General features: G+C 46.4%; 1 protein-coding gene across 2 annotated transcripts in view; it reads right to left on the reverse strand.

Moving 5' to 3' along the window:
* The window catches only part of stxbp5b (syntaxin binding protein 5b (tomosyn)), a 49,612-nt gene extending 47,871 nt beyond the window's left edge, over window positions 1-1,741 (reverse strand). Inside the window, exons 1-2 of one of the 2 annotated variants that reach the window (XM_084182536.1) lie at window positions 1,294-1,741; window positions 369-466 (exon numbers count right to left, since the gene is read on the reverse strand). In XM_084182536.1, the coding sequence (XP_084038662.1) occupies window positions 369-466; window positions 1,294-1,431 (236 nt within the window). In that variant the 5' untranslated portion in view covers window positions 1,432-1,741. The remainder of the gene's footprint in view (window positions 1-368; window positions 467-1,293) is intronic. The other variant, XM_084182537.1, reaches the window with a different exon arrangement.
* Between the last annotated feature and the right edge of the window lie 10,033 nt (window positions 1,742-11,774).

Below are 11,774 nucleotides of genomic sequence, written 5' to 3' on the forward strand. Positions count from 1 at the left end.
CGAGCAGCTCATCATGTCATGGTAGAGATATTACTAATGAGTCTGGGGGTGCGTCCCAAATGGTATCCTATTCCCTATTTAGTGAAACTGACTCTGCTGCTCAGAGAAACATGTGGTACTACTGGGCAATCCTCTATAACCACAATTTCCTAATTTACTGTATTCGAGGATCTTACACAGAAGCCAATATAAGGTCCCATATAACTCTATCAACAAACAATCTCCATTGAGCATGCTTTTTAGTTCAGGAAAAGGCTTAACCTGTCTGGGAAACTGTTCCTAAATGAATAATCTCAGAGATAGGTCTAACTGCACTGGGATTGCTAATATTGTTTGTTGAGTTTCCTATTAAAAGACAAAAAGGATACAGTCTCACAGCTCCGCTTTGAGTCCCGATGGCCAGAATCTTCTGCACAGGGTCAAAGGCCATGGAGGAGGGCTGGTAAGGGAAGCCATGGCGCACAGTCTGAAGGAGACAGGAAGAACACATTCTGCATTAGCTGTTAGATCATATCCAGATTAACTATTTTACAGACATACAATCAAGTACTGTAGTACTGTTATGTCATCTCATGTTTTGTTGTAACCAGGAAACTGATATTTTTGAGAGGCATTTGTTTTCGTCAAAATACAAAAGATTTATGATCAGTTTAAATCCATATCTAGACAAGTCTCTCTTTTTCACAGAAGAAAAAAAGCCAAAGATTTCTAGTAAAGTAGCTATCCCGTTTGACAACAAGCCAGGTGTTCCCTGTCACTGTCAGATCATTGGATAGCTGCTGTAGCTTGCTAGCTAGCCAACAACACTGTCTGGATGACCTATCACCTTAATTATAGCGGACTAAACTCCACTGAAATTCATCAGAATATTCCTTCATGTAGTTGGGTTTATTCTGCTACTTAATTAAATAATCCAGAGGAACTGGATTATTCAGATTACATTTATGGCTGGCTGGTTGTGGACACTAATGACAAATATTATATAACCTTGCTTCATCTAGCTAGTTAGTTAGCTGGTGGGATGATGCTTTGGCCAATGGCAATGCCAGAAATTGGGACCGTGGGAGGCAGTCAGCCGATTACCTTGACATCTAGCAATTATATAGTAGCTGGCTACCTCCTATACTAGCTAGTTACAAGATCCGCACCAATGCAATGTCAGCATAGACACAAATAACTTAGACACTAATGATTTAGAAATCACGCGATGTCAATGTGTCAACATAGATCATGCTAACTCGCTGTAAACTTCAATGATTCCCAGCAAAAACAGCTAGCTAGTTAGTAGCCCACCTTACAGAGATGAAAATGCTCCGACAGTAGAGTGTCTTGGATCACATCGTTTTGACTAGTTCCCGGTTGTGGTGATGCAGAAGAAAATGAAGAAGCAGTCAAGCCGTCCAGCACTTTTCTAATATTGAACTTCTTCATTTTCCCCCAATACAGACGAGGACGAAACACACAAAATGGATCAACGAAGCCACCATTAATTGGATAGAGCGCTACCTAGCTAGCTGTTACTTTAAAACGCACATATATATATATTGTTCTTATAATCTCGCATGTTACGGACTGTGTTGTCACTGCACTCTCCACACCATAATTCACATGTACACAGTTTAAGCATATGCACATTAATGCATTCTTGTCGAAAATCAATTTGTATCCATCGATATTGCTAGTATCCAGTCGGAATCGATTGTAAACTCTGCTGACTGCAGCCAGCTAGCTAGGCTACTGTGAGCCAGCCTAGCTAACACGGAAACACAGAGACGAGTCTGCGCGGTAGAGTCACTGGATGAACTCATTGTATGTAAACATCTAAATAATGTTACATTTTGATTTTTGGAAACGGTTGTAAAACAAATGATGAGTCACTGAATAAGATAACCTTCAACATGATGCACCATCAATTCATTTTCTTATCCAGCGAGCTTACTAGACAAAGTCGCAAAGCAAGCACTCATTGAAAATAGCATGGGAAATAGAGACGAAGCGATAGGGACAACTTGGCCAAAAATATTTTCTCCGGCAGGTGGCGGTGTTTCGTTTTCTTCGCTCACCAAGCGAGGAGTTTTGGTATGGAGGTCAACGAGAGTGTCGAATTTGGTCAACAACAAAATGTAATGGCTTATTTGTTATGTTAGGTTTATTTGATCGAATATAAGTTTCGTTATGGTTATGTTGTTACGAGTGTACTGATATAAGTAGGTCACGTGACATCCGGCAACTTTGAGAAAAAAAACATTTATATAGGACTTGTCTCAAGATGGCTATGCATATTCATGACATGTAGCATAGCATATTTTGCCGCGTTCAGAAAAAGTGGGAACTCGGAAAAATACAAGGTCAAATCATGACGTCAGTGATCTTCAGGTCGGAAAGTCGGAGTCTAGAAAGAGGCCCGAGTTGAAATTCCGAGTTGGATGACCGTTAAAATCGATTTTAACAAGTCGAAGCTCGTTTTTTTCCGAGTTCCAAGTTGTTTTGAACGCACTGAAGTCGGAGATTTCCGAGTCACCAGTTCCAAGTTCCCAGTTTTTTTGAACGCGGCACAACCACGTTTCCATCCAACCATTTCATGCGGATGAATTACCAGATGCAAGAAAAAGTCACGACCGCGAGGTATAACGTGGTTCCGGGGACATCATCGGATATGGCTGCCAATGCAATGCCATATTTGGACATGCTCTACTCTCATTGGTCCTAACGATTTGTTAACGTTTTTTTGCGACACAGCCGTCAAGACATCATGGATGAGATCAATGGATAATCAGAAATGTGTATAGATAGATGGCTAGATGGATATCTACTTAAGTCAGTTTGCAACAAATAATATATATATTTTTTAATTAAATAATAAACTAATCTGAATGCAATGCTCACAAGTTCTGTTCCCAAAACAATCAGCGATAGCTAGATAGTTGGGTAATGGTGCATATTTAAGGCGTTAAACAGGGTAAAGAGTGTTAGAAATGGTTTTATATTATATATATACCTCCTCCATTGCCCATACATTCACACAAACACACACCAAAGGATTGGGATAACCTGGTTTGGTTGTCAATTGTTCTATGTAGTTGGAGTCACTCACCTGTATGTCATTGTAAAGCATGTGTGTGTCCTGCTATGTTCAGTAGAGAACGAAGGTTACATATGTAACCACGGTTATGTGAGCTATATGGATCACTCCAATATATTGGTATCACTCCGCGGCGGAGTGATACATCCGAGGTGAGGATTTACTCTCGTGTACACCTGTGTCATGGCTGGGGTCCACCTCTATATTTAGACCCCATGGCCGCGACACACGTTCTCTACATCATTTTTGAGCCACCTCGAGCACCGTAGAGGATTGGAGTTTTCTTTATTTCTTTATTTTATTTTTTATATCACCTTTATTTAACCAGGTAAGCCAGTTGAGAGCAAGTTCTCATTTACAACTGCGAGATGGCCAAGATAAAGCAAAGCAGTGCGATAAAAACAACAACAACACAGAGTTACATATGGAATAAACAAAAACGTACAGTCAATAACTCAATAGAAAATAGAACATCTATATACAGTGTGTGCAAATGTAGTAAGTTATGTAGGTAAGGCAATAAATAGGATCACTCCAATATAGAGGGACCTGGCCAGCCAGCGGCGAAGTACCAGCGTGGAACCGAGACACAGAGGTTGTCAATGTGGAAGGGGGGTCCCGGCACTCCTCTCAGTAGAGCCCAGGACGCAGCCACACCTCGTGTTGAATGTGCCACCACAGATCCTAGCACTGGCCTGCCAGCCAGTCGGTATGCTGTCGTAGTCGTGTCCACGATCCAGTGAGAGAGCCTCTGCTTTGATAGCCCAGCCCCCAGGACTCTCTCACCATAGCAGACAAAGAGCTGGTCTGTTGTTCTCACTGACCGTGTCTGCTCCACATAGGCAGCCAGTGCCCGCACAGGCCACAGCATGCTGGAGGGAGGCCCAGATTCCCCCGCCACTGCCGGGGGGGGTCGTAAGCAGATAGGATTAAAGGGATGTTCACATGCCTGTCTGACAGAACCTTCGGGAGGAATGAAGGGTTGGGGCGGAGAGATATACTCCTCCCACCGGGGTCCATCCGGTAGCACGCAGAACTTAACGAAAAAGCATGGTGCTCACCCACCCTCTTCATGGAAGTAATCACTACCAAGAAAACCACCTTCATAGAGAAGTGTTTCAGGGAGGCAGACACCAATGGTTCGAAAGGCGGCTTTGCCAAAGCTGCCAAGACCACATCCAGATCCCAGCTCGCCATTGGGTCCTAGCTGGACGCAGGCGACGAACCCCCTTCATAAACCTGGAGACCAAGGGATGGCGCCCCACTGGCATGTTCATCCACCCCACATGGCAGGCAGATATAGCGGCCAAATACCCTCTCAGTGTAGAGGCTGCCAAGCCCTCATCCAAGCAAGACTGCAGGTATTGGAGGACATACTGCACCCCGCATGACTCGGGCACAACCTCCATACCAGTGCACCAAGAGCAGAACAACCGCCAGCGCAACTGGTATGCCGCGGTTGTAGCCGGTGCCCTTGCGCTCTGCATGGTGTTCATTACGCCCTCCTGTAGTCCTAACAAGGACCATTGGTACCGTTCAGCGGCCAAGCCCACAGACTGGTGCGGTCTTGGATGCCATAGAGTTCCCCCGGCCTGAGACAGCAGGTCGGGTCTCAGGGGCAGTTGCCAAGGTGTCCCAGACAACAGGGACAGGAGAAGACTGAACCAGGGTCCTGTCCAGCACAGCCTGGATCAGGGGAAAAGGGGGAATGCGTAAAGCTCCAGCCCTGTCCAATCGTGAGCCAGAGCATCCAAGCCCAGAGGCCCTGGTGGCTTCGACATGGAGTACCACAGGGGGCAATGTGCATTGCCCAGGGAGGCAAACAGGTCCACCTGCGCCCTCCCGAACTTGTCCCACAGGTGCTGCACCACCTGGGAATGTAGGCTCCAGTCCCAAGGTGGCGGGTCCTTCCTCGAGAGCGTATCCGTTTCCACATTCAGGATGCCAGGTACGTGCGTTGCACACAGTGACGCTAGAAGTCCCTGAGCCCAGAGAATAAAATGGAGACGGTGGGACCTCAGTCCACCCAGATGGTTGACGTAAGCCACCACTGTGGTGTTGCCCGTTCTCACCAGGACATGTCATCCCTTCAGATGTGGAAGGAAAGACCGCAGGGCCAGCAGTACAGCTCAGAGCTCTAGTGTATTGATGTGCCTGCCGCTCCAAGGGCGTAGCCAACAGCCTCTGGCCAAACTTTCCTTGGTCACACCCCCAAGCCGATCTGGGAGGCGTCTGTGCTGACCAGCTCCCGGTGGCACATCCTCAGCATCTCCACCCCACCTGAGAGAAAGGAGAGACAGCGCCACCTCAACAATGCCCTGAGGCACTGTGCGGTCACCCACAGCTGGCGGTGACAGTGACGCTTCGGGTGCAGCCGGTGGGAGTTGAACCACCATTGAAGAGGCCGGAGATGGAGCAGGCCCAGGGGAATCAGCAACGAGGCCAACGTCAGCAAGCCCAACAGGCATTGGCAGGTCAGGGCAGATACCACCCGCCCCTGATGAAAGCGGTTGAGGCTAGATAAGATCGCCTGAACCCTTCTGGTGAAAGGCGTGCTCTCATGATGACTGAGTCCAGTTCCATGCCAATGAAAGCCACCCTCTGGGTGGGCGTCAGACAACTCTTCTTGTCGTTTACAGTATTGCCCAGCCCGCCAATGTGGGTCAGGAGCGTGTCTATGTCTGACAGGACCTGGATCCTGGTCGGGGCACAAATCAGCCAATCGTCCAGGTAATTGAGGATCAACAATCCTCGGGACGTGAGAGGTGCCAGGACAGCATCCATGCACTTTGTGAAAGTGCTGAGTGCCAAGGAGAGGCCGAAAGGAAGAACCATGAATTCGTAAGCCGTCCCTTTGAAAGTGAATCGTAGGTACTGCCAATGAGCTGGGAGAACAGGAACATGGAAGTACGCATTCCTCAGGTCCAGCCTCACAAACCACTGGTCGCTGGACACGGCCTACAACACGCGGGCTGGGGACAGCATGTGGAACCTCAGTACCTTCAAGTACCCATTGAGGTTGCGGAGGTCCAGAATCAGTCGAAACACTCTGTCTCTTTTTGGGACCACAAAATAAGTGGAGGTGGGTGGCGACGGTCCATCTGCCTTGGACCCGGGCCTGAGGAGGCGGCATTCACCATCTCAGGGTCTCCCAGTCCCTACGAACCTTATCGGTCTACTCCAGAATGTCATCAACCTCTGGGCAAACGTCAGCCCTGGGGTGATGTGGAGAGTGGCAAATGTGCTCTGGAGAGCAGCTGGCAGATGGGATTGGGCCAGCCAGAGATGGCGCCGGGAGATAACCACCTGCTCCATGGCCCGTCCGTTGGCGCGGGCCACATCCCTCTGGAGCAGGGAAAGCAGGCGAGACACCTCCATCGCTTCCCAGAGGAGCTCCTCTGTGCCCTCCTGCAGTGGCTACCTGAGGGAGTAGGCTCCTCATAGCCTCTCGAGCCGCTGGGGGCGATGAAGCCTTGCTGCCGGCTTCTGATGGCCTGTCAGCCTGTTAGCCCCGCTCACAGCGGTGAACAGTGCCAGCATCGTCCCCCAGGAACAGCCTATCACTGGCCAACAGGGAAAAGCTGTCGACGCCACGGAAGCTATCAACCTCCTGATGCAGGGCATGCACCCTCCGTTCAAGGTGGTCCCAGCGGTCCGGGGCAAAAACCGGGGAAGACCAGTGTGAGAAAAACAGACAGACAAAAAAACAGCAACCAGGTAATGGATTTGATTTATTTGTTTTTGTTTTACGCCAACTGCAATATTACCTAGCCAGTTTAATATCTAAGCAGCAAAAACAGCACAATATGATGGAGTAACTCCGTTAAAGAACTCCAAAGTTAATGTCTCAACGTAGTGGAAAGCCCACCACGTTACTCTTACACTCTGCTGGGGAAAGAACAAGAAAAAACCCTGCATGGTAATTAGCAGAGAACCATATTAAAGCAATTCACAACACACACATAGAACAAGCCAGTCAGCAAGTTGTGTAAGGTAAATTACAGTGTGTGCAGCAAGAGCCATCATACTTATGGATGCACACGGAGTCGTAGTGTAACGCTAACGAAACACAAGTACGACAAACCACGGGCGGAAGATAGAGATCAATCGCGCGCAGCGAGTGGAGCACTCAAGAGGAGGGGCTGGCCATGTGGCCAGCTTCTCCAGGCTGCAAACAGCCAGTGAGTATACTTCCACGCAATATATTACACTTAACAGTGATTTACCAAGCGAACTTCAGAAAGTTTGTACTTCAAACCATACGGATGTCCGCCGAGAAAATGAAAGAGAACGTGTGTCACGGCCATGGGGTCTATATATAGGGGCGGTCCCAAGCCGTGACACAGGTGTACACTGGAGTAAATCTGTAAATCCTCACCTCGGATGTATCCCTGCGCAGTGAAGTGATGCCAATATATTGGAATGATCCAATATAATGAAACATACCCATAAAACCTAGTGGTCAAACAGGGAAATGGTTCCAATAGTTTTTCCACCATTCACCTTTCCCATAGGGAATTTTAGAAATACTTAAAATAAGGGCTGTGTTTCGTGTAGGCTTACCCTGGCGTGAAGTTTTGATAACCATGTCAATCTCTCTCTGTGACTTTTATAAATATATTCGGCTCTATTTACTCTCAAATTCGAAAATGCTAATTAGCATCTTAGTAGACATCATGCAAGACTACAAATTCATGCAAACTCCTGCAAGTCATCTCTAGCTGACACCTTTGCTAACAGGTATTGTGTCAATTTAAAACTTGCACAAGACAGTTCACAGAATTGTCAGTTTAAAGAAATGAAGCCAATTTATTCATTACTAAATTTAGCTAACATTAGATAGTTAATCCAGAGATTCTTACCTTTGCCTTGATTCGGCAGTCTCGTCCAGATCATCATGGTATTTGTAGTTCTTTATGATAGCCACATTAGCAGCTAATTAGCATTTCATTTTGGTGGGTAAATAAAATAATAATTATTGGTCATTTAGCAGACGCTCTTATCCAGAGCGACTTACAGGAGCAATTAGGGTTAAGTGCCTTGCTCAAGGGCACATCGACAGATTTTTCACCTAGTCGGCTCGGGGATTAGAAACAGCGACCTTTCGGTTACTGGCACAACGCTCTTAACCACTAAGCTACCTGCCGCCCCAAATACAGGTGGATATATTGATAAAGTCACCTTGTCCTAGAGATTTATACGGTTATCAAAACGTCAAGCCAGGGTAAGCTTACACGAAACACAGCCATTATTTTAAGTGTTTCTAAAATCCCCTATGGAAAAAATGAATGGTGGAAAAACGATCGGAACCATTTCCTTGTTTGAACGCTAGGTTTTATGGGTATTATGACTCATACTGTGGTACTCTATTGTCGAAAGTTCAGATATAAATTCATTGTTTAGATATTATCTTATGTGTCACTGCCAAGTAGGTCTAGCAATTTATCATATAATCTCTATTCATTACATTAGGCCTACTACTATCTTCAATGTGTACATTGTCATCCAACTGAACTCAGCCATGGTGATGCTGTCCTCTATTGATGTTCTTTATTGAAGCTGGGTTGTGTTCATTAAACAAGCATTTGATATTGCACAAGTTCAGGAAGTATTCTACATCCTGTTTCACTGTGTTTTCTTACTTGTTGTGCCTTCTGAACATTACCCTGTCCTTTATTGACTTCTTCTCTGTCCATCTCTGTAGTGGCCTGTTGTTATTGTTGCATTGACGATGTTGTCTTCTGTTGTTATTTCCCCAGTGGCCTGGCTGCGAGGTGGTGGTGGTCTCTTGGTGCTGGTCTAGGTGGAGAGTCATAGGCTGGAGGAGTGGCTGTGTTGAGGTGGTGCCCGTGCCAGGCCATGCCCGGGGGCCGGAGAGGGCTGAGTAAATAGCAGCTGCGCCGCTCTGCTCTGCCGTACAGACACTGGTAGGAGCCACCCTCAGCAATGGCAACGGACCCAGGAACAGGTGTGGAATGGATGAGGGGAGATGACACAGAGAGATACACACACACACACACACACGGACGTGGTACAGTACTGTACTACAACAAGCAGGCTTAACATCCCCTCCCCAAACATGCTACTTATTTACGCAAGGCTCATTCCATGGGAAATTAAATGTGTAGGCCTATTTGATCCGACCCCCTTGCAGACGCTCTTATCCAGAGCGACTTATAGGATTCGAACCAGCGACCTTTCGGTTACTGGCCCAACGCTCTAACCGGTGATGTAAGATAGCTGTCTTTTAATATTCTCTCCCATCTTCTCTAACATAGCAGAGGTTAGGTTAGTCAGATAAATCATTCATGTGACTGAGGGGGAGTAGAGAGTATTTACCTTGTCTGAAATATTTCCCCTGAGGGGTAAGAAGGTATGGCAACACAGATAAGAGGAGAGATATCTTCCACTGTTCTGTTCTCTCCACAACATGCTCTTCCACATGCTCTCTCTCTCTCTCTCACACACACACACATTCTTAGCTGCTGCAGACCTTAGCTTGAGTCCCAGTCTGTTTGTGTCATCATGCCTACTCCTTTGTCACTCATGGTGATGCCAAATGTTTGGCTTGACAATGACAGCAATGGCTTTGGCAAGAGCACAAATCAATGACCATGCTACAGACACCTAGGCTTATTCCTGTAGCCAACTCACCCTGCACCACAAACACACACACTAACCCCTCTACCTATATGTCCCCCTCCATCTAGGAGGAGAAACTGTGTGGGTCTCTCGGCCCCGCCCCTCTCGGCCATCATCATGCTGGAACCTGTCCATCACTCCCGGATCCCTGACTTCCCATTGGACAGCAGCCTGCTGTTTGAGCTCCTGCTCTTCCTCTACCTGCTGGTGGCGCTGTTCGTTCAGTACATCAATTTCTAAAGGACCGTGTGGTGGTACCCTTACAGTCATCCTGCCGCTTCCATGTCTCTGGTGGGTTGTAGTACAGACAGACAGACACACAGACACACTGTACATTAATATCTACAGGACCATGTGGTGGTAACCCTATAGACATCCAGCAGCCTCAATGTGTCTGGTTAGTAGTAATATAGACACACACACGCAGTCGCACACACACCTGCACGCAGTCACAAACACACACACACACAGCCACCTGCTGCCTCTACCTCTCTGGTGAGCAAACGCACACACAGAGCCATGTTTCTCTCACTCCCTCAGGATGATAATATATAATAATATGCCATTTAGCAGACGCTTTTATCCAAAGCGACATACAGTCATGCGTGCATACATTTTTTGTGTATGGGTGGTCCCGGGGATCGAACCCACTACCTTGGCGTTACAAGCGCCGTGCTCTACCAGCTGAGCTACAGAGGACCACAGGATTGCTGGAGACAGCCCTGGATAAGAACATCCATGAGTCTGTCAGCGCCCAGATCAAGAAGAAGGGTGGGTTACTCTTACTGCATTCTCCTGCTATCAACTATTATAACTTCATGTAACATTTTGAGCTTCATGGTGCAAAATGGCATTTTACAATAAGGGTCCCTTTACAAGGGGTTTATAAAGGGTTTATAATTAGTTTAGTAATGGTTAATGAATCATTTATAAATGTGTATGTCTTTGATGGGAATGTGTTTGGTCCTGCAGCAAGCGTTTAATGCCACATGAGGCATCTCCAGCTGGGGACCAGTCAGGAGGCTCCCAGCCAGACCACCCTGCCCCTGTAGAAGACACCTGCTGCTGGGTAAGAAGGTTGAGGAGGAACACACAGGCCAGTGGCTCACAACACGACCAATTAGGATGACATGTAGTGGAATAGCAAAACAAGTGTCTCACTTACTAAAACTATGAGAGTTCTCACTTCGTAAAGAGCCTTGATTTCCAAGATCACAGTGTGTCTAGGCCGGAACTCTCCCTGTCTCTCTGTTTCAGAGTCTCCAGTTGAGGGGGCTGTTACCCAAAAAACTAAGAATAGGTCTCAGTTAATCCACAGAGGTCTCAGTTAACCCACAGAGGTCTCACTTAACCCACAGTTTTACTCCTTGATGTTTAAACCACATTCTAACCTGAAAGGGCAGTATTTTGGGGGAGAGTTTCAGTGCTTTGAACTGGTCAAAACTTAATCCATTTATGTTATTGAGACCATGGAAGATGTAATGAGATCAGCCCTCTTGCTTAACAGCAGGGAATAGATGTGTTCGAATACAAAGCCCTTCCATGGAATTTTTCTTTATTCATATTGGGGTAGTTTTTTAAAGCCATTATATGTGTACAGAGAGAACTTCAATTCAAGAATGTAAACAATATATCCAATTGTCTTCATCATTACATCTGTCACTCTCGATCTCACCATAAGGTCACGTTAAGATACTTTTCATAGCCTATTGCACATACAAAAGTGGGATTTTATTTATTCACTCGACTACTCATTTAAAAAAAATGTTTTGCACCACCCGATTTTTCCCATTACTCTGTTTAAATGTCCATAATTTGTATGTATGTACGAGAAACAGCTTGGCTACCTTTGGGGTCTAATATGTTGGGATAAGTGGCATTGAAAAGTCTGCCATGGAATATATACCCTAACCTGTGATCTGTGTAAGAGGCGATATCTAGTGAGAAATTGTCAGTCATTTGGCTGAGGTTTTCAGCCCTCTATCAAAGTAGTACAAGTCATATGGGTTAATTAACCACCTTTGGGGTCAAAGATATTGACAAAAGTGGC

This window comes from Coregonus lavaretus (genome assembly GCF_964263955.1).
Source record: "Coregonus lavaretus genome assembly, chromosome: 18".
In the NCBI taxonomy this organism is placed as follows: Eukaryota; Metazoa; Chordata; class Actinopteri; order Salmoniformes; family Salmonidae; genus Coregonus; species Coregonus lavaretus.